This window comes from Oncorhynchus masou, chromosome 18 (assembly GCF_036934945.1).
Source record: "Oncorhynchus masou masou isolate Uvic2021 chromosome 18, UVic_Omas_1.1, whole genome shotgun sequence".
NCBI classification, from domain to species: Eukaryota; Metazoa; Chordata; class Actinopteri; order Salmoniformes; family Salmonidae; genus Oncorhynchus; species Oncorhynchus masou.
In genome coordinates this window covers 32011847-32035411 of record NC_088229.1, presented here as the reverse complement: position 1 = coordinate 32035411, position 23565 = coordinate 32011847, and the positions used below count along the sequence as shown (strand labels likewise).

Sequence of the window (23565 nt, the reverse complement as noted above, 5' to 3'; positions counted from 1 at the left end):
CCTTTTTTGCCCCACTGTATAAGACCTAAGAACCTTTGTGTGGAATAATGGGAATGTACGTCCAATAAAGATAGGCTAATGCAATTAAAATGTACTTTCCATAAATATGTCACATTTAATTAAACTCTAATTCATAGATTACTTCTAAACTGACAAATAAACATCAAATATACCTTTTACAAATACATTGGCACGTTTAATACATTTGTTTCAATCAATAGAGCATATGCTTTGAATACTGGTCTGTTCGGCAAATATGAAGTTTTGGGTAAATTCTCCTCACTTTGCTCAATTTGTCACATACAAGGATTTTGTATGGCTGTTGAAATGTGCAGAACATGAATTATCTATGCCTGCCCCATATGTAAGGCCCAATGAGTTGTTGCTGGTGACGCTTTACTTGCTTGACTGAGTCATGGGACCTGTTCCTACGTTTGGCACACTCCATTGAAGCACCATTGGCTCTCAACTCCTCTCTGATTGCTCCAGTGTCACCAAAGTCACCAATGCACAATTTTATTCATTGCATTTGTTATAGCAGTGACTCCCTCATTGAATGTGGCTACTGCCGTACTGGCTGCTCTGTCAATGCGAGTTTTGCCCACAAAGACAGTTTTGGGGCATCGCGACCATATTACAGAGTTCAGAAACAGTGGGTTAACTGCCTTGTTCATGGGCAGAACAACAGATTTGTACATTTTACAGCTTGGGGTTTCGATCTAGTAACCTTTCGGTTACTGGCCCAACGTTCTAACCACTAGGTTACCTGCTGTCTGTCTCGGTCTATATCTGTGTATGCTCTTCTAATTATCTTTGCAGCGCTCTCCATTGACTATCCCTCTTTGAATCTCGGCAACTAACGTGGGGGGGAACAGTACTCATGTCTGTCAACATTACAGACATAACTGCAGGACTAAATATTAGCATATCAGCATATATTTACTTTATGTAAAGCTAATTTCTTACTAATCACATTAGTAGGGATGCAAACTAGTCACCTTTCGGTGAAATTCGCCGTTTTGAATCCAAATTATGTGATCTACCTGATTCGTGTAGATCCCATGAGAAAAGTTTGGCGGGGGGGGGTTGGATCACTACTGGTTGTAAGCTATCGAGTGATGAGCGTTTGGAGCAGTACTGGCTGTATCTAAGGCTCAGCCAATCGTTTACTTAACAACAGAATGCAGCGCAACAAGTGACTGAAGAGTGAAGAGACAACCAATTTGCTAGTTACACCATCAGAGCGCACTCTGGAAAGACAGCATAGAGTAGAAAGGCAGTTACAGCAGCGCGATCCCTGAACGATAACGAAGAGGTAGGTGAGAAGCCTGACCACGGAGACTGGGGTGAGAAGGTGATGAAGCGTACTTCATGAGCTGTAACCGAAAAACATCTGGCATTTGGAAAGTTTGAGGTGAGGGAGAAAGTGTGGTGGAACAAGTATTAGCATGGTTAAGTATCTTGCTAGCTGGATCTAATTCTCCGTTAGCTAGCCAGATACATTTTGAGCAACATTAGCCAACTCACCAGATCAAATAATTGAGTTTATGGTGTGAAAATTTGCTTGCTAATAAAGCCACACAGCTAACATTAGCTAGCTGAAGTTACAACATCAGATGAGCTAACATTAGTAATCTAACCAATTCGCTATAGTATTAACTGGTATATGACTCCTTGCCGTTCCTCAAGTTATAACGCATTAGTTGCTTACTGGACCCTGGCAATCTGTGTGAAATGTTAACTAGCTAACGAACTAACCACTATCTGTTAACTAACAGTATGTGGTTAATTTGGTTAATTTTCAGAATGAGAGAATTAGGTGAAAAGCTTTGCACACTCTTGGCATTCTCTCAACCAGCTTCACTTGGAATGTTCTTCTAACAGTCTTGAAGGAGTTCCCACATATGCTGAGAACTCGTTGGCTGCTTTTCCTTCACTCAGCAGTCCAATATCCCAAACAATCTCAATTTGGTCAGGTGATTGTGGAGGCCAGGTGATCTGATGCAGCACTCATCACTCTCCTCCTTGGTCAAATAGCCCTTACACAGCCTGGATGTGTGTTGGGTCATTGTCCTGTTGAAAAACAAATGATACTCTCACTAAGCGCAAACCAGATGAGATGGCAGAATGCTGTGGTTGCCATGCTGGTTCAGAGAATGCCAAGAGTGTGCAAAGCTGTCATCAAGGCAAAGGGTGGCTTCTGTGAAGAATCTCAAATATATAAAATATATTTATATCTAACACTTTTTTTTGGGTCACTACATTTTATTTTATTTCTTAGTTTTGATGTCTTCACTATTATTCTACAATGTAGAAAAACCCTTGAATGAGTAGTTGTGTCCAAACTTTTGACTGTATTTTTTTAATTGTCTGGAATTGTTAATTTTCTTCTCCATATTTAACCAATTGTTTTGGCACAAAACTACTTCCATATATACTTCCATTACATTTTTTTAACTAGTAAATCCATATGAAATTTTATTGGTCACATACACACATTCAGCAGACTTTATTGCAGATATAGCGAAGCGGTTGTGTTCCAAGCTCACACAAACAGTGTGGTAAAGAACAGGGTTGAGTAACTGGTTGGTAGCTGGCTAGTGATGGCTATTTAACAGTCTGATGGGCTTAAGATAGGAGCTGTTTTTCAGTCTCTTGGCTCCAGCCGTTCTGACCTCGCCTTCTGGGTGAGAAGGCTGTGACTTGAGTGGTTTATCTTTTTTGCCTTCCTGTGACATTGGGTGCTGCAGGTAGTTTGCCCCCGGTGATGCACCACCCTCTGCAGAACCTTGTGGTTGCGGGCAGTGCAGTTGCAGTACCAGGTGGTGATATAGCCGACAGGATGGTGTCAATGTTACATCTGTAAAAGTTTGTGAGGGTCTTGGGGGCTAAGGTGAATTTCTTCAGCCTCCAGAGTTTAGAGGCGCTGTTGTGCGTTCTTTACCACACTGTTTGTGTGAGTGGACCATTTCAGAGTGTCAGAGATGTGTACGCCACGGAAGCGTTCCGCATTTTCCACTGCGGTCCCATCGATGTGGACAGGGGGGTGCTCCCTCTGCTGTTTTTGTTGGCGTTGAGTGAGGTTATTTTCTTGGCACTACACTCCCAGGGCCCTCACCTCCTCCCTGTAGGCTGTCTCGTCATTGTTGGAGATCAGGCCTGCTACTGTTGTGTCGTCTGCAAACTTGACGATTGAGTTGGAGGTGTGCTTGGCCACACAGTAATGGGTGAACAGGGAGTACAGGGGGGGCCCCTGTGTTGAGGATCAGCGAAGTGGAGGTGTTGTTTCCAACCTTCACCACCTAGGGGTGCCCCGTCAGGAAGTAGGGTCCTGTGTGGCTCAGTCGGTAGAGCATGGCGCTTGCAACGCCAAGCGTCGTGGGTTCGATTCCCACTGGGACCACCCATATGTAAAAGTAGTGGCCCCAGCCGACTTGTAAGTCGCTTTGGACAAAAGCGTCTGCTAAATGGGATATATTATTATTTATTATTAAGTCCAGGACCCATTTGTGCAGGGCAGGGTTCAGGCCTTGGACCCCAAGCTTAATGATGAGCTTGGAGGGTAGTATGATGTTGAATGCTAAGCTGTAGTCCATGAACAGCATTCTTGTCCAGATGGGATAGGGCAGTGTGATGGCGATTGCGTAGTCTTTGGATCTATTGGGGCGGTATGCAAATTGAAGTGAGTCTATGGAGTAAGGTAGAGGTGATATGATCCTTGCCTCTCAAAGCACTTCATGATGACAGAGGTGAGTACTATGGGGCGATAGTCATTTCGCTGAGTTACCTTTGCTTTCTTGGGTCCAGGATCAGTGGTGGACATTTTGAAGTGGGGACAGCAGACTGGGATAGGAAGAGATTGAATATGTCCCTAAACACTCCGATGGCTTACTTAAGTCGGCCACGGAGAATGACAGCCCACAGTCCTCGGGAGCGGGCCGCGTTGGTGGCACTGTGTTTTCATCAAAGCGGGCAAAGAACGTGTTTTGCTTGTCCAGGAGGAAGACGTCGGAGTCCGCAACGTGGCTGGTTTTCCCTTTGTAATCCGTGGTACCGGGCTACCTACAGATGAGTTTTGTTAGACTTTGGGGGTCCTAAAGCAAAACAACCGACATGTACGCGCGTTCGTCAGTCTCAGATTTCCATAGAGGGGTCTTATTAGTGTGTAGCCAAACTGTTCTGACGCTGCAGATAGAGGTTGATTGGCGGTACCGTTTTTAGATGAGCCCATACAAAAACATACCTCTAGCTTAATCAGACATATTTTGAAGGACATTTTTATTATGCCAATTAGATTTCAGCGGGGGCATGGAGGTCAACTCTCGGTGGCTAAATAATGCATAAATGGCAGTTTCAACATTAACATTTTTAAATTTGTCACATCCCTAGTCAATACAACATGCTAATTTTGTCATTGTTGGACTGTCACTGATTCCTATGTTCACACCCCTTTCCCCATCTCTCTGTGTAGGTATTCAGTGAACGTGTTCCAGCCTCCCTTCCAGTCTGGCAGAACGTCCCCAGAGGGCACCCAGTGCCGTGTTGACCTCCCCCCTCCAGCAGAGACCCCTGATGGTGTGGGGCCAGGGGATGAAGCTAGGGGCGGTGGGGTGGGGGACTCTGATCAGGAGAGCCCCTTTCTGGTCCCTGAGTCTCCATTAGAAACAGCCCAGGCTTCAGCACACCCAGCCGGAGATCCAGACGCCCTCTCCACCCGCACCATAGACTCTGGCTTCTCTGAGCCCTCCTCCTGCTCCCACGACCCCGAGGGAGAGAAGGAGACCTCCTGTGAGAAGGCTGTCAGGCCAGAAGGTAAATGCAAGCATAGTCTGTCATGGAGTTATCGATAATGTTGTTTTTAACTTCCACTTTTTCCATTCGATTTTTCACCTGACCATATATATCTTTCATTGTTTAATCCCGTCACTCTGTGGTTTGTGACTGTGTTTTCTACTGTTTGTGTGTCTAGCTGCAGTGACAGGCTACCAGCAACCATCAGAATCTGCGTCCAGCCACGCTTCTCAGTTCTACATCTCCATCCTCGACTCCAACAGCAAGGAGCAGAAACTGGAGGAAAGGGGTAAGACAAGGGCCTGATAGGTCACTATCCCATACCCATCCTTTACCCCTAATGTAAGACAAAGCAGAAACGCATTGATCTGCCGTGTATTATTCAACATTATTCCTTTTACAATATGTATTTTTCAGTGTTTGTCATGTCTTTCCCTCCTCTAGAAGAGGCTGTTCTGGACCTCCCTGACGAATCCACCCTGGCACTAGTGTGGAAGAACAACGAGCGTCTCAAGGAGTATGTGCTGGTCCGGTCCAAGGAGCTGGACTTTAAGGAGGACCCTGGGTCGGTCAGTGAGACGGCCAGGGCTGGACACTTCACCCTGGAGCAGTGCCTTAACCTCTTCACTAGGCCTGAGGTGCTGGCACCAGAGGAGGCTTGGTAGGAACAACACACACATATCAACATAGCCTTCAACATACACTAACACGTGCACATACTCAAATGTGGCCCTACAGTCACATAAAGCAATGATGCACAGTTAACATCGTCATTGTTCTCTTACTGATTTCGCAATTGTTTTGATGGATTACAAAGCTAACAGGAACTCTCCCGCTCCTCTCTCTCTCTCTCAGGTACTGTCCAAAGTGCCAGCAGCACAGGGAAGCCTCCAAGCAGCTGCTGTTGTGGCGTCTGCCCAACGTCCTCATCATCCAGCTCAAGCGCTTCTCCTTCCGCAGCTTCATCTGGAGGGACAAGATCAATGACATGGTCGACTTCCCTGTCAGGTAAAAATGACATACACAGACGTTAAGGGTCAGTTCACCCAAATAACAAAATTACTCATTGGTTTCCTTTTTTATTTATTTTATTTAACCTTTATTTAACCAGGTAGGGCTCATTGAGATTAAAATCTCTTTTTCAAGAGCGCCCTGGCCAAGATAGGCAGCACCAAGTCATTACAAAAGATTACAGACAGACAACATGAAAAACTACAAGTAATTTAGTAAAAACCATTGAATTCACAAGAGTATAAAACAGCAAATTAAAAACATTGACAGGTCAGGGAATCAGCCTCAAAATCCTTCATCAGTGATTTAAAAACACCAATCGGGACAAGTTCTTCCATTTTAAAAGTATTTTGTAAGGTGTTCCAAGACGATGGCGCAGAGTATATAAAAGCCCTTTTACCAAATTCAGTTCAGACATTTGGAACAGTTAGCAGGATAAAGTCCAGCGAACGAAGAGAATACCCACCACATTTCTGAACAATAAAAAGGTAGTAAACCCAAAATGGCTTAGTAAATAAAAGTATACCAGTGACTGAGCCTACGAGAGAAGGCCAGCCAATCCTGGTATACGAAGTGCAGTGGTGCGTAAGGGTTTTGCAGTTTAAAATAAATCTCAAAGTGCTATGGTAAAGAGTGTCAATTGATCTCAAACACTGAACGGAAGCATTCGTATATAAAATATCCCCATAGTCTAGTAAGGGCATAAATGTAGCTGATACCAGCCTCCTTCTGGCTTCAAAATAAAAAATAGGCCTTATTCCTAAAATAAAATCCCAATTTCAGCTTCAATTTTTTTTGTACGTTGTTGAATATGCAATTTAAAAGAGAGGCCGTCATCAATTAAAATTCCAAGATATTTATATCCTTTCCCTGTAAGCAGTCTATGGGACAAGGTATTACAGCAATCCATGCTTTGGTTTAGTTTTCTGACACTGTTTCCACACGCTAACGTTTTAGCATTTGTGGCACGAATCCCATTCAAGCCGTGGGACTGCTACTAGCATTTTTTTGCTCATGTCTAAATCATCCAAAGTGTCACATTGATTGTGGAGAGATTATTTGAACATAATGCATAAAAAAAAGCTCATATCTGTCCCATGACTTGAATGGGATTTGTGCCACAAATGCTAAAACGTTCGCACGTGGAAACGGTGCCAGGGAAACTAAACCAAAGCATGGATTGCTGTCATACCTTGTCCATAGATTACAGGGTAAGAAACCGATATATAATTGTGTAATTTGGGTGAACTATCCCTTTAATATATCACACCCTTTATACTACCCTTCACACCACTCGATGACTTGGGTTGAATTCCCTCAAATACGACAAGGTTTTCACGGCATGTTTTCTTGTCTTTCAGGAACCTGGACCTCAGTAAGTTCTGTATTGGTCAGAAGGATGACATGCAGCAGCCGCCAATCTATGACCTCTATGCTGTCATTAATCACTACGGGGGTATGATCGGAGGTCACTACACAGCCTACGCACGCCTGCCCAGTGCCCAGAACAGCCAGCGCAGTGATGTCGGTGAGTGGTTGACTGAAATAGGCATCACATTAGTATACACTGAGAATACAACAAATTATCAGTGTATACTCAGACCAGGTGAGGGATACTCAGACCACCTGTTTAATCCACTTAAATCAGTGTCGATGAAGGGGAGGAGACAGGTTAAAGAAGGATTTTTAAGCCTTGAGACATGAAGGGGCAAGCGAAAATATTTAAGTGCCTTTGAACAGGGTAGGTGCCAGGCGCACCGGTTTGTGTCACGAACTGCAACGCTGCTGGGTTTTTTCAAGCTCAACTGTTTCTCGTATGTATCAAGAATGGTCCTCCACCCAAAGGACATCCAGCCAACTTGACACAACTGTGGGAATCATTGGAGTAAACATGGGCCAGCATCCCTGTGGAACTCCATTTAGAGTCCATGCCCTGTTGAATTGAGGCTGTTCTGAGAGCAAAAGGGGGGTGCAACTCTGCTAGGAAGGTGTACCTAATGTTTGGTACTGTATACTCGTTGTATATTGTATTTCTGTCCATGGCAAACATTGGTTTAAACATATGTTTGTTGTGTTTTGTTCACACTAATGTACTTGGGGGAGAACTAAACTAAACTCCTCGTCCTTTCTCTTACCCAGGCTGGCGTCTGTTTGATGACAGCACAGTGACGACAGTTGAGGAGAACCAGGTGGTGACACGCTACGCCTACGTGCTGTTCTACCGCCGCCGCAACTCCCCCGTGGAACGACCACCTCGCTTCCTAGGGCCGCTCGGGGTCGAGTCCCCCACCACTGCAGGAGCCACCGCCAGCCAGGTGAGAGTGCCCATCTTTACCTTTCAGAGACCCCTCCCCAGGATCCATTATATGGTGGTAGGAGGAAAGCATCTTCAAGGTGTAGTGCAGCAGGAGTATATTCAATTAAAATTTATTGGGGTATATTGTAATTTTTTTCCAACAATTTTTATTACATGTTCACCACTTGAGTAAGAAATGTAGTACTGTGTTGATCTATTCCTCTTCATGGGGAGATATTTGATTGCTTGCTTGTGGTCCTTTTAGAGAAATGATCTCCGATGCCAAGGGGCTAATGTGTGTGTCTGCTTCTAAAGCTATGGATGAGAGTAAGAGGTTTAATCTAATTTCATTGCTCTCAAGGCCATTGGTTTGTTCATCAAAAGTGTTGGAAACATCTAGTCTTGTATCAAAGTTGAATAGGTGCTTGGAGAAAAATCTGTTCACACTAACAACTTATTATCCTATGCACAATTTTACCGTGACAGACATTGGCTTTCTGACTCTTTGGTCTGATCTGTATTGACATTTAAGATGTATTGTATTCTGTCCAAATGCTGAAAACGAAGTTCATTGCCAGTATTAATAAGTTGGGGCTGTGTGTATTCACCATCAAGTCAAACTTTTGTGCAAGTGGTCTGTTCATGCCTATGAGAAAGATTAGGTGTATGGTACATTTTCTCTTGAACTCATTAGATTCCAACCCCCCAATATAAACTGTCTAAATATGTGTGATTTAATTAATCTATTAGCTAACTCTTGAGAAAAGCACCCCTCTCACATCGCTCTGAGCTGTCCTCATGCTGTGTATGCCATATGAATAAGTGAGGGGCGTCTTGGCTAATTAGTCAGAACCCCAGTAATGTATTCCTTGAAAGAGTCTGGCTTGTCCTTGACCCTATGGCAGGGGTAGGCAACTCCATTCAGCTGTTGGACGATTTTTGATAAAGTGGATGGTCGGGGGGCAGGAACATAATTTCCAAAGCAAATTGACTACAACTAAGTCCACAAAGAGATTGAAATGATTGTTTGAAAAGAACAATCATTGATTATGCTGAATTCCCCCCTCCCCTTTGGGTGGCCAAAAGAAACCACCTGTTGCCGACCCCTGCCCCTGGAAGTCTGGCTGTGGTGAGGGGACTGTGCTTTAGAACCAAGCCTTTCCCAGAAGCTGACACAGGTTTCCGCCATCGCAGGCCTCTCTAATATGGCAGGAACTGGAGGAGGAAGAAGAGGGTCTTGAAGAGGGCCCCCGGGGCCTGTTCCGCACCAGCCTGGGGAGAAGAGCAGCCAGGAGGAGGGAGGAGGAGGGGGTGGAGGGGCAGGTGCGACGGCGGCGCCAAAGGATCTCAGATTATTCCGATGATGACTGCGTACGATATTTGGTCCTGGGCACCTTGGCTGCTCTGCTAGCGTTGTTCCTGGACCTGATCTACCCCCTGCTCTACTGAGCCAACTGGGGCTAAGTGGCCAGTCTCACACCCCATTACATACACACCCCAATACAGATGCACATGAAAGCTTATACACTGAGAAATTAAGTCAAATTTATTGCACTTTAAATTGTCTGCCATTATTTATGTATTTTTTATTGTTTAGTATTTGTAGATGGCCTATAAATTAACATTCTGCTAAACACTTTGAAATTAAACAAAAGTATACACATGGCATCCTTTAATCCTTTAATTCTATGCATCGTTAAAGAGAAACCGACTGAGCTGCTACTAGAATTTGTTCTTAACTGACTTGCCTAGTTAAATAAAGGTTGAATTAAACAAAATAGTTACTTTGCTCAGCATGGCTTTGCCTAGTTGACTTTTTTTGTTGCGTACTGCAGTCCATAATTTAGGCCCTTCTAAACTACCCTATATTCTAGTTCAACATACGAAAACAGGTCTCAACTGTACTCTCCCCTTTATTTGTGTTCCTCCCAAGTCTCTCACCATGTAGGTTTTTTTGTACTAAAATATGAAATGCACATTTAGAAATGGATAGGCCCATCTTTTGCACAAGTAATGCTGCTGAGTTGACTTGAAGGCTATAGCGTTGAAGTACTACTGTAATAATAAGGGGTAGAACTGCACTCAGAAATGTCCTCCTTAACACCACCCTGGTCATTTGTATGTTGGCGATATCTGCTTGCTTGTACAGTCATGACTTTGTACTGTAGCCTGAAGACAGTTAACATTGTGTTTTTGCCTTCTCAATGAAGTGTTATAGACTCACTAAGCTATTATATGCCTTAGCTTTTTCCTGTTTGTCACATTGCTGATTATTTTAGATTTTATGTAGTCAACAGCTCTTAATTCAGCAGGTTTGTTTATTTCTGCCCATTAATTTGACTTATCCCTGTCATACTTGTATTGGAACTGTTTTCTCTTTGTTTCATGAAAGCCATTAAAGCAGAAGTAATCTTTTTAATGTGCTGCTTTACATTACACTGGTGAAGTAGCTAGCATTGTCCGAGCTTTATGACTGTTTGAGAAGTGCACTAATGTACAGTTTAAACAGTTCCTAGCTTAGCAGGGATTTAATGACACTAGGACAGAGGCTGTCCGTCTCTCAATATAAGTTGCTCCAACGTTTCATGATTATCGGTGCTGCTGGTATATAGACTACGCCCTGTAACAGTGTTGTAGTGATATGTTCAAGTCTTAGGGATTTCACAGTGCATTCTGTCATGTCTCTCCCTTGTAGGTGTGTTTTCAGAGCTGAGTCTAGTCACTATATCTGCTTTAAATTCCCAGTATGTGTCTGGGCACATATACATTGATTTATGCAACCTTGATGGTATGCAGTATGTATTTCATCTCATTCTTACAATGAATTATACCGGCTGTATTTTGAAAGATGCATCTTGAAAATGTAATCGCTGACATGCAAAACATTTTGGGACTATATCAACAATGGACGAATGAAATAAATACCAAAAGATATAGATTTTAGGTAGATTTTTCCTTTTAAGAGCGCTCTGTCATTAGAATAGTTGCTATTATTTAAAAAGAAATGCATTTCCCCAGCAATTTGTTCAGGTACTTCAATCTCAATGATGCTCCAATAAACAAGCACTTAAATTGTCAACCTTATGCTGTGTTAATTAATATTATTTTTCAATGAGTTACTGTTGGGAATCTTTCAGATATTATTTCAAACATGGAAATTGTTATGTTTTCCCAGCTTTTATTTTTGCTGCAAGGAGTGGTCAGACTGTCAGTCCAGTGTTTTTGCTTTTGCATTGTTTACAGACAGGTCTGGTCTTCCTGTTAGGGAGCTGGTCCAGAAAAGGCATGATTGATTTACACTGGTTTATTTTACAGGCCTCTAGCCAGGCCCTCTTTGGGACAGACCTGGACCCTGAAGGACCCCCTCCGCTGACCCCAGAAGTGACCTCTGAGCTGTTTGCACACTCTGGAGAATGTGCTACTCCGTCCTACAGCAACATGGAGGAGGTGGACTAGGGCATAGCTGAGGCGCAACCGACACGGCGTAAAGTTCCAGTTGTGGAAATATTCTCCTCAGTAAAAGACACTTCAGTGCATACTAATTAACTCGGCATCTTTAGGGTGTCCCTCACTGGTGCAATGCTAGAAATTAAAGAACTGGTTCTGTGGCCGAAAGACCAGCACATGTACCAGCACAAGACTCACACATTTTCCACGTTCATCTGTATTTACACAACAACCGATCCAGACCAACTCATGCTGTATATGTAGTAATATCCATGCAATGTATTTCCTTACACATACTAAGCGCACACACGCATACAAATGGCATGTTTGCACATACAACAAAAGCCTCCACACTCCTGTTGTCCTAGAGCCTCTGGGTTGCAGCCCATTGTTGGCTGATAGAATGCACCTTTGTTTGGGTATCCCCTAAAACGCCACTTTAAATGACACCTATTTATCCCATGATCATGCTTTGGCTCAGAGGTCACAAAGGGAAGTCGCCAACACCAAACTAATTCACCCCCCAGAACAACAACCTGTTGTGAATGAGGGGAAAACGTGAGGTGGGAGGATGGGAGATGTGTGTGTGTGTGTGTAAGCAAGCATTTGTTTTTATTTGATACTTCTCATTGAGGTATTGCCTGGTCTGATGTGTTTTGTAATTTCTGTTGGATTCTGTAAACTGGGTTGAAATTGTAGCAATTGATGTAAAAGTGTGACGGTGCAGAAATTTAAGGTAGACTCAGCGGTGTGACCGATGCAGAGAGTAAATGGCATAGTGGGTCTAATTCTGAAACTGAGTGTGGCCACGCTAGGCTAAGTTTCTCTGCTGTTTTGGGGCCTTGGCTACCACACTGTGAACAGCTTGAAGCGAACCCATGCAGATACACAGTATGACCGTGTGAGAGCAAGGTGTTGCATGGTGGGGTCCCTAATAAATACAAAAGTGTTGCATCTCGCTCATCCCTCTGGTGCTGCTTATGGCCACGACATTTCACCGAGTCTACTGTTTTAAGTTTTTAACAAGTTACTGTCTTTCTGTTTACTACTTTCATACTCACCTGGATTTAGTTGCTTTCCTTTAGATTTATTTTATATTTACTTGGTAAATTATCCAATCCTGTGGATGCAATTTTTGACAAGATACCGGCTTAATATACACTGAAATGTGCATGTTGATACACAGTAGCACTAGAATAGAATGCGGTTACCTCTCCTGCTACATATCTTTATTTCTGTTTGAGTGGACTGTCTTGTACACCCCTCTCCTCCCTTCCTTTGTAATGGACTGCATATATAAAGTCGGGATTAATGAGAATGCTGCTGTGAATATAATAAATGGTTTAATATAAATAAAACCCTTTTTTGAGAAGCGCTAAAAGGTTGTTTGTGTACACACTGATTCAGTAGTAACGTGAATGAAGTTTCCTGGCAGAGAATAGTTTGGGAACGTTTAATTTTTCACCAAATCAGATATTTCTTTTTAGCCTCAGTATGTGTATGTTTTGTGAAGTTGTTGGTACTCCAACCTGCACTGCTCCTCTAGATGGCGCTTCTTACTGTATTTACTTGCAGACGCCACACAACAGTAAGAGAAGAAGAAACGGCGTTAAAGAATAAGGAAGTAAAAACATTTTCTGGTGCTGAGTCGACGGAAAAGCCGGAGTGTGGTATTTTTATGTGACTAGTTGTACCAACTTAGACAGCTCTTTTAAAATATGTTTTGCAAAAAGAACCTGTTTTAACAAGTGTAATAGCTGTCTTATAGCCATGTAGCTAGTTAGCTACAAATACAGCTACTGTTGTGGACGAAGAGGTTCTGGTTTCAGTCACTTGCCTTAACCCTCTGGCTATTATCAATGACAACTTGGTTAGCAAGCCAACGTTAGTCAAAGAAAATCAGGTTTCCACAACCGATAATTCGAGAGTGGAGCCACATAATGGCATACTGCGACAAGACAGGTGATCATCCCTCAGCTTCTCTAAACAATGAGGACAGTCGTAATGGACATGACCCGGCGACAGATAAGCACCCGACTCCACACTCCAAAGGAAATGCGAACGATTGCTGTGCCACCGAAGAAGCCCGAACAGTGTCTGTCCCTCATGGGTTGTGCGTAAAGAAGAAAAAGCTTGTCCTTCACGTTGACCTCAATAACACCATCTTGGTGTCTGATGCTGTGACAAGTCAAGGAACTATTGCAGCTTTGGATTACTTTATTTCCACAGTGACATGGGGACAAATGAGTAAACAAGGTAAGACCAGGTTGTAATATAAGTAACAAGCATCTGAGGGGCCAGGTGACCTCAGTCTAAAAGGTCACTTAGTTCCTACATGTAGACAGTGTTATTTGAAGTCGTGGCCTATGAAAATTAAACAATATTTCTCAAGGAGCAAATGCACCACTTACAATGTCGTGGCACACCTCTATCCTTTTTCTATAAATGACATGAGAATTCAACAAGTGGAGTCACTACTGTGCCTACCTGCCATGGTGATGTCATTGTTGTGTGCAATTGCTTAACACCTGCTTCTTTATCTGCTCTGTAGGTAAGTGGATGTGGATGAGTGACTCACCTTCCCTACTTCCACCATGTGAGGGCGCTGTCAGCTACTACTCCCAGTTTGGCCGGGTGACAGGTTTCACCAGCTCCACTGCAGGTCGGCGGTTCCGGGGCGTGCTGGATGAGCACCTGGCGATGCTGCGATGGCCGAAGGAGCTGAAGGGGGACAAGGAGCTGGCTGTGAAGGGGGAGGATGGGCAGCTGTACCACTGGATCTTGCCCTCCTTCTTCCAGCTACTGAAAGACCTGGTGGCGGAGGGGAGGGACTTTGCTATCCTGTTCCGCACTTTTGGCTCTGACCTTCCCCGCGTGCTGTCTGCAGTGTCCCGTGCCCTTACTCAGGGCTCCCACCCACTTTTCCCTGACCTTCCAGCACTTAAGGTAAATCCAATTAAAGTAAAAAATAAAAGTGACACAATAAAATAACAATGATGAGGCTATATACAGGGGATATGTGCTGGGGTACAGGTTAGTCGAGGTAATTTGTACATGTAGGTATGGTTAAAGTGACTATACATAATAAACAGCAAGTAGCATCAGTGAAAAAACTAAAAGGGGGGGTCAATGCAAATAGTCCAGGTGGCCATTTGATTAATTGTTCAACAGTCTTATGGCTTGGGGGTAGAAGCTGTTAAGGAACCTTTTGAACCTAGACTTGGCACTCCGGTACCGCTTGCTGTGCGGTAGCAGAGAGTCTATATCTGTGACTTGGGTGACTGGAGTCTTTGACCATTTTGATGAGTGCTTTGGGTTGTGGGTGTGATGCTGGATGTGGTGTCACTAGGACAGTAGCAATAATGACTGTTGTCCTGGCATTTTACCAGGCTCTTACTCACAGGCTACCATATTAAATGGGTACATTGCTCTTATCATAATCACTACTGTTAGCTAACCTGCCAATAGCCCAGTACTTGCAATCATTACTCATTGTGGGCTGCTCTCTGTTGCAGCTTGTCATTGAGAGGGTGACACCCTGTTACAGGTGGATGTGCTACTGAGAGTGAGTCATAGTCCTTTGAGAGAAATTATGTTCTTCCTCCTCTGCCTGATTTGAAGAGGTCAACCACAATCACAATTATAGACCCATTTTTAAGCTTGGGCCAAGTCTGTTTCATCTGAAAGACTACAGTTCGTGTGTGTGCGCATCTGGGCTTGTGTGTTTGTGAGGTTGTGGCAGTGGGATATAGGGGTCAAAAATCTGATCTGTAAGCTTGTTCTCAGATGTTGGAACAGTGCCCTGTTCAGAAAGTCATTCACAGTGAGATGTAGGGTGGGTGGTGTGACTCCCCTGGGTATAGAGTGTGCCTGCAGTCTCTTCTCAGCCCCCTCAGTGTGTTCTTGTACCTGTTTTTTTACTGGAGCAGAACATGTCGATTTCTGCTTGGAAGAGGCTCAAAGTCTGCTACGGCACACACAGTTAGCTGCAATAAAAACAAGAAGCATCCAGATGATGACTTATTCAAACTGTCTCCTGTCAAGGGCTATTTGTGTAAGGCACAGAGATTGAGGGTGAAAGAAGATAATTTGATTTAGCAGGTTTGGAACTTGCATGACCTGTCAGCTTAATTGTTTCCTCTGATTCTAAAATGATAGCTATGCTGAATTACAGAGGATTTCCATCATTTCTGCTGGATACCTGATACATCTCTAATACGCTGCTGGTCAGAGAGAGATAACAGATGCTAAAGCCAGCTGTGTTCTTTCTGCTCCCTCCCCAGCTGAGTGTGAATGAGACGCCAGGCCAGATCCGCTGCAGTAAGAAGGGGGCGGTCCTGACCCGGGCAGAGGAGCGTCTGTCGACCCGTGACGGGGAGCGAGCCCTGTACCAGTACCTCAGCTCTGTCCAGTGCCTGGGGGGCTTCCAGGACCATTTTGACTGGTAGGTGGACTTTTTTTCCAAAAAACTAGTGGCAAGCCAAATCACACCAATGAAGGCACACGAGTATTGGAGGTGCAAGCTCATAAATCCATCTTTCAATAGGTAATTTAGTCCAAGTTTGAGTTGTAATCGAGAAGTTCTTTCTTTATTGTCCTCAATGAAAGTTTCAGTCTCGTTGATGTAGTCATGACTAGAGGTCGACCGATTTAGGATTTTTCAACACCGATACCAATTATTGGAGGACCAAAAATAGCCGATACCGATTAATCTGACTTTTTTTATTTTTTATTTGTAATAATGACAATTACAACAATACGATGAACACTTTTATTTTAACTTAATATAATGCATCAATAAAATCAATTTAGCCTCAAATAAATAATGAAACATGTTCAATTAAATAATGCAAAAACAAAGTGTTGGAGAAGAAAGTAAAAGTGCAATATGTGCCATGTAAAACAGCTAACTTTTAAGTTCCTTGCTCAGAACATGAGAACATATGAAAGCTGGTGGTTCCTATTAACACGAGTCTTCAATATTCCCAGGTAAGAAGTTTTAGGTTGAGGTTATTATAGGAATTATAGGACTATTTCTCTCTATACCATTTGTATTTCATATACCTTTGACTATTGGATGTTCTTATAGGCACTTTAGTATTGCCAGTGTAACAGTATAGCTTCCATCCCTCTCCCCGCCACCACCTGGGCTCGAACCAGGAACACATCGACAACAGCCACCCTCGAAGCATAGTTACCCATCACTCCACAAAAGCCGCGGCAACTACTTCAAGGTCTCAGAGCGAGTTATGTCACCGATTGAAACGCTATTAGCGTGCACCCTGCTAACTAGCTAGCCATTTCACATCGGTTACACCAGCCTAATCTCGGGAGTTGATAGGCTTGAAGTCATAAACCGCTCAATGCTTGAAGCACAGGGACGAGCTGCTGGCAAACACACGAGAGTGCTGTTTGAATGAATGCTTATGAGCCTGCTGCTGCCTACCACCACTCAGTCAGACTGCTCTATCAAATATCAAATCATATACTTAATTATAACATAATAACACACCGAAATACGAGCCTTAGGTCATTAATATGGTCAATTCCGGAAACTATCATTTTCAAAACAAAACGTTTATTCTTTCAGTGAAATACGGAACCGTTCTGTATTTTATCTAACGGGTGGCATCCATAAGTCTGAATATTCCTGTTACATTGCACTCCCTTCAAGCTTAAAAATATGCTAATACAAATCATTGATTCGACTTATATACAGAGTAAAAAACATTAAGGACACCTGCTCTTTCCATAACAGACTGACCAGGTGAATGCTATGATTCCTTATTGATGTAACTTCAATGTTATGTCATAATTATGTACAATTCTGGCTAATTAGTTCGCAACGAGCCAGGCGGCCCAAACTGTTGCATATACCCTGATTCTGACTCTGCAATTAACACGAGAAGTGACACAATATCCCTAGTTTAATATTGCCTGCTAACCTGGATTTCTTTTAACTAAATATACAGGTTTAAAAAAATATACTGTGTATTGGTTTTAAGAAAGGCATTGATGTTTATGTTTGGGTACATTTGTGCAACGATTTTGCTTTTTGCGCAAATGTGCTTTTGTTAAATCATCCCCCGTTTGGCGAAGTTGGTCTTCACACAGTTTGCAACGAGCCAGGCGGCCCAAACTGCTGCATATAGCCTGACTCTATTGCACAGAACGCAAGAGAAGAGACACAATTTCCCTAGTTAAAAGAAAATCATGTTAGCAGGCAATATTAACTAAATATGCAGGTTTAAAAATATATACTTGTGTATTGGTTTTAAGAAAGGCGTTGATGTTTATGGTTAGGTACACATCGGTGCTACGACAGTGCTTTTTTCGCGAATGCGCTTGTTAAATAACCGTTTGGTGAAGTAGGCTATGATTCAATGATAAATTAACAGGCACCACATCGATTATATGCAACGCAGGACAAGCTAGATAAACTAGTAATATCATCAACCATGTGTAGTTAACTAGTGATTATGTTAAGATTGATTGTTTTTATAAGATACGTTTAATGCTAGCTAGCTCCTTGCTGCACTCACACAACACATAGTCAGCCTGCCATGCAGTCTCCTTGTGGAGTGCAATGTAATCTGCCGTGATCGGTGTTCAAAAATGCCGATTACCGATTGTTAGAAAACTTGAAATCGACCCTAATTAATTGGCCATTCCGATTAATCGGTCGACCTCTAGTCAGGACACTGGGCTCTCTATCTGTAGGTGGGCCAGGAACACCTACTCCATCCTGGGAGGGAAACCTCTGTGGGTGGACCCCTTCGACCAGGATGTCCAGCACATCTTCATTGATGACAACATTCGACAGAATGACAAAGACACCATTGTCCACCCAAAGGTGTGTTTTTGCCTCGGTTAATGTGCTTTTGGATGGTTTATGCATACTCATATGGATGTGGGTTAGTTTCCCCTTGCAGATAATTTTTTTGCATTAAATATCATGTTGTTTCTGTTCTTGTTCCATGGTTCTGAAGGTGTTTCTAGACCGAGACGGCTCAGAGACCCGCACAGCCTCCACCTCAGAGCTGTATGACCTCTGTCTGGTCCAGAACGACCTGCTCAAGGCCATCTCAGACCCAGAGTACTTCACCCAGCGCATCAGCATCTGCCAGAAGAACTATGACAGGAACCTTCAGCAGGGGGCAGGCTAGAGTGGTTTGTCTGTAGCCTAGAGGTCCAGGGTGAGAAGGGGTTGGGACAACTCAGGTCTGTAGCCTAGAGGTCCAGGGTGAGAAGGGGTTGGGACAACTCAGGTCTGTAGCCTAGAGGTCCAGGGTGAGAAGGGGTTGGGACAACTCAGGTCTGTAGCCTAGAGGTCCAGGGTGAGAAGGGGTTGGGACAACTCAGGTCTGTAGCCTAGAGGTCCAGGGTGAGAAGGGGTTGGGACAACTCAGGTCTGTAGACTTGAGGTGGAAGGTCAAAGGGAGCTCCTGCAGTTGCTCCAACTCGTCCTCTAAGGTCAATATTCTCAGGGTGTGTGACACTGGCAACCAATATATTGCATATGTAGAAGGCATTATTTTGCTGCTGTTTTTAAATTATAATATATATTTAAACAAAAAAATGGTAATCGATATAAAGGCATTGTTTATGTATACCAAAATGTGTTCAGAAAAGACTTGAATGGTCATACTTGAATGTTTCTAATATTACAAAGAGAGAGAGCTGCGTGGTTGAGGAGTAAGACGAACTGTTACAACTTAAATCATACTCTAGTCTACAGACAAATTACTTTAATATTAACCACAATTAGTATTACTGTTTGACTATTTATCATGGCAAAACAATGGATGAGTTTGACCTAATATAATTTGGGTTTATGTGGTTTGGAGTTTATTTGCACTGAAAATGACTTTACTTTCTTTGAAGCGCTCTCATGTGGATAAAAAGTATATATCCAGGGAATGTGTGTCACGCCTTCTCTTGAAGGTTTGTCATAGTGGTGGATGAGGTGAGTGGCCCCGTTACAATGTAAAGCTCTTTGGGTGTCTAGAAAAGCTCTATACACCGACTGTACAAAACACGAAGGACACCTTTCCTCGGGGCATGGACTCTACAAGGTGTCAAAAGTGTTCCACAGGGATGCTGGCCCATGTGAACGCCAATGATTCAAATTTTCTGGATGTCCTTTGGGTGGTGGACCATTCTTGATACTCACAAGAAACTGTTGAGCTTGGAAAAACCCAGCAGCGTTGCAGTTCTTGACCCAAATGGTGCGCCTGGCATCTAATACCATACCCCATTCATAGGCACTTCAATCTTTTGTCTTGCCAGTTCACCACCCACTGAATGGCACACATACACAATCCATGTCTCAATTGTCTCGAGGTTTAAAAATCCTTCTTTAACCTAAGTTACATCAATAAGGGATCATAGCATTCACCTGGTCAGTCTCATGGAAAGAGCAGGTGTCCTTAATGTTTTTTACTCTGTATATAATTTGAATCAATGATTCGTATTAGCATATTTTTAAGCTTGAAGGGAGTTTGGGGTTTGACTACTGCAAATTTGAGACACCTTTTCAAAGTAGCACATCACAATCACCAGGATGTGGGTAATTGTGGAAGATAAAGGCGTCAGCATGCTTCAGTTCAGCTAGCACCTAGCCAAACTCAGCTTGGAGAACCGAATGAGTGTGCTCGCATACTCCCTTAAAAGACCTTTGCTTGAAAAAAAGCAACAATAGTATTTTGTCCATTTTGAAACTAGTTGTATACACTTCCTCAAACTGGTCAGAATAACTAAAAAAAAATTGTTCATTCATTTTTATGTTTTTGCCAAGGAGATCTTAGTTGTGCAATTTTACATTTAACTGTTTGGTGCATTATTTTTCAATGAGAATTTTTTTCATGAAAACGAGTCGTCTCGTTGAATGACAACAAAGACTTAGAATCCCTATTGTTGACCAATCACCGACCAAGAGGCATAGACTTCGGCTACTGACTTTGGCTTGCCTCAAGAACATTGTTTTGTGTGTCCGAAAAGCCGTAAAAAAAACTTAATTGAAGTCCAAAACGAACAAAAACACCTCAGTGCCGTCATTATATATGCACAAACTGTTTTGGCTGGGAAGCATGCAGACGCCTTTTAAAAGCACAATCAGGCCTTTGACTACAATTATACAAAACGAGGCATGGGGGCATTGTTGCTAAGGCAAAGTCACATTTGATGGGAGATCGATTCAGATGAAAGATTGTCTGTTGGACCGGACCGGCTGACTGTTACCTTACCATGCACTAACAAAGTCAGTCTGAATGCTTGAATGTGAATATACTTAGTGTCTTTTTGTATGTCATTGTCTTACGTCAGATAGCGTGACTAATCGTCTGCACTGAGTGTCAGTTGGGGGACGAGTAACTCGTATGCGTGACGCCACCTGACGTAAGACTATGTTTGTATGTTTCATGATGAACATTCTGAACAATCAGCTTGTGTGGTGTTCAATAAACCTCATGAGTGGAAGAAAATGTGTGTGTGTGTGTGTGTGTGTACTGACCGAGTATTGATCAGAGTATTACTGTCACCTAAAAGCACTATTGATTTCCCCTCGGGCCTTTTGGATACTGTTAAGTGAACATGTAAAATCAATTAACAGCCTACACGGTGAACACGAATAATGTACATTGGGTAACAAAGTGTGTGTAGGCTAGTGAAACATAGTTCTTAGAGCATTTTAGTCTGGAAAATAGTTTAGACAGATTAGTAATGGCATTGTAATAAATAGTTAGCTCACTACATGTGACTGGACACTTGTAACCTGAAAGGAACATTATTGTGGAGTTGACTGCCTGGTTACTGGAAAGAAATTCTGTGGTCCTATCTCTGCAGACTCTTCAGCCTGGGCTTACCCAATCATCATCTCTGATCTCCAGCACAATATGCACAGGGTTGGCTAATGTGAGGTAATGGTCATTATTGTTGCCTGATTGAAGCAGCAGACGCTATGTCCTTTCATTACAAGCCAAATGGGGCAGAACAGTGTGTACATTTGGGAGACTCCCTCACTCAGAGTACAGTAGAGTGTGCATGTCCGGTGTGCTCATTGTGGTTTATGGTCTGTTCACAATACGAGGTTGCATTTAACTCCTGACTCCAAGTAAAGGTCTCCAGGGAAATCATTAGATTAGAGTTGTAGCCAGTGTCAGATTAACTGTATAAATATAAAACCTAAATGGCATGATAGCCTATCACATACATTACAGTACATGTTTTCCCTTTGAAAGATTTGCCTTTCTTTTATGCTGTTTATTTTAGGCCCAAATAAAAAATGCACAGGGGCTTATTTAGCACTAGGTTTGAAAAGGTACAAATTTTGCAATTTAAAATGTTTGGAACTGACACAAGCTACCATGTGGAAGAGAATTTAGAGACACATTTAATTTGAGTGTAATTAGGTTCAAGTTATTGTCATGTGGAAGTACAGTGAAATGCCTTGCAAGCTCTTTCCCAACAATGCAGTAATCAGTAGTATTATAAAAAAAAGAACACAAAGTAAGTAAGCTATATACAGTCAGTTCCAGGGTCAGTAGCTATATACAGGGTCAGATCCAATACCATATTTACAATGTGCAGGGATACTGGAGTGGTAGGGGTAGTTACTGTATGTATAGGAGTAGGGTGAATAGGCATCAGTATAAATGATAAACAGAGTAGCAGCAGTATATATTATGATTGTATGTGAGTGTGTGTAGAGTCAGTAGGAATGTCTGCGTGTTGTGTGTGTGTGAGAGCAAATTGTGTGGGAGTGTGTTAGTGAGTGTGTAGGAATCTGTGAGTGCATAGAGTCAGAGCAAAAATAGGAGGGTTAATGCAGACCGTCTGTATCCATTTTGTTAGCTATTTAGTTTGCTACTTGGTTTGGGGATAGAAGCTGTTCAAGAGCCTGTTGGTGTCAGACTTGTTTGTTGCTCCAGTACCGCTTGCCATGAGGAAGCAGAGAGAACAGTCTATGGTTTGGGTGGCTGGAGTCTTTAACAATTTCTCAGGCCTTCCTTTCACAACGCCTGATACAGAGGTCCTGGATGGCAGGGAGCCCCAAATGATGTACTGGGCTGTCCGTACCACCCTCTATAGCACCATGCGATCGAGGGCAGTGCAGTTGCCATACCAAGCAGTGATGCAGCCAGTTAAGATGCTCTGTGGTGCAGCTGTAGAATTTATGAGGATTTGAGGGCTTATTCCAAGTCTTTTCAACCTCCTGAGGGGGAAGAGGCGCTGTCCAAATCTTAGTGATTTGGACACAGAGGAACTTGAAGCTCTCGATCCACTCCACTGTAGCCCGGTCCATGTGGGTATGTTCACACCCCCGTTTCCTGTAGTCCACAATCAGCTTCATGTCTTACTGGCATTGAGGGAGAGGTTGTTGTCCTGGCACCACACTGCCATTTCACTGACCACCTCCCTGTAGGCTGTCTCACCGTCGTAGGTGATCAGGTCTACCACCGTTGCATCATCAGCAAACTTGATGATCGTGCTGGAGTCGTGCGTGGCCATGCAGTCGCGGGTGAACAGGGAGTACAGTCGGGGACTAAGCACACACCCTTGTGGGGCCCCCATGTTGATGGTCAGTGTGGCAAAAGTGATGTTCCCTCACCACCTGGGGTCGGCCAGTCAGGAAGTCCAGGATCAAGTTGTAGAGGGTAGTTTTTAGTCCAAGGGTCAGAAGCTTGGTGACAAGCTTGGAGGGGACTATAGTGTTGACTGCAGAGCTGTAGTCGATTTTCAGCATTCTCACAGGTATTCCTCTTATCCAGGTGGTTGAGGGCAGTGTGGAGTGCAATTGAGATTGTCGTTCATGGATCTGTTGGGGCGGTGTGCAAGTTGAAGTGTGTCTTGGGTAGGGTTCCCCAACTGGCTGTGGTTTTATTTGGCCCTCCAAGTTTCCAGGGCAATTTTTTTTCTTTCAAGTATTTAAAAAAATATTTATCCGTTTTCATTGTTGAACATAAAAGATTGTAAAAACACCAGGGCTTCCGTTCCAAGTTATTTTAATTTTGGAAATCTGT

General features: G+C 43.2%; 2 protein-coding genes and 1 non-coding gene across 11 annotated transcripts in view; all 3 read left to right on the top strand.

Annotated features, from left to right (window-relative positions):
• Positions 1 to 12926, top strand: part of usp19 (ubiquitin specific peptidase 19) — a 36844-nt gene extending 23918 nt beyond the window's left edge. For 7 of the 9 annotated variants that reach the window (XM_064923000.1, XM_064923001.1, XM_064922994.1 and 4 more), the window contains 7 exons: positions 4472 to 4812; positions 4970 to 5080; positions 5236 to 5452; positions 5647 to 5799; positions 7164 to 7330; positions 7942 to 8117; positions 9293 to 10517. In XM_064923000.1, the coding sequence (XP_064779072.1) occupies positions 4472 to 4812; positions 4970 to 5080; positions 5236 to 5452; positions 5647 to 5799; positions 7164 to 7330; positions 7942 to 8117; positions 9293 to 9547 (1420 nt within the window). In that variant the 3' untranslated portion in view covers positions 9548 to 10517. Of the gene's footprint in view, positions 1 to 4471; positions 4813 to 4969; positions 5081 to 5235; positions 5453 to 5646; positions 5800 to 7163; positions 7331 to 7941; positions 8118 to 9292; positions 10518 to 11413 lie in introns of those variants that run through there. The other 2 variants (XM_064922998.1, XM_064922997.1) reach the window with 1 other exon arrangement.
• trnaa-ugc (transfer RNA alanine (anticodon UGC)) lies at positions 3328 to 3403 on the top strand. The gene has a single exon. It is a non-coding gene; the product is annotated as a tRNA-Ala (tRNA).
• A 229-nt stretch (positions 12927 to 13155) lies between the features above and the next one.
• si:dkey-32e6.3 (uncharacterized) lies at positions 13156 to 21021 on the top strand. The gene is made up of 5 exons (XM_064922992.1): positions 13156 to 13801; positions 14097 to 14491; positions 15829 to 15989; positions 18266 to 18398; positions 18535 to 21021. The coding sequence occupies exons 1-5, from the start codon at positions 13486 to 13488 to the stop codon at positions 18709 to 18711; spliced, it is 1182 nt and encodes a 393-aa protein (XP_064779064.1). The 5' UTR covers positions 13156 to 13485; the 3' UTR covers positions 18712 to 21021.
• Positions 21022 to 23565: the final 2544 nt, after the last annotated feature.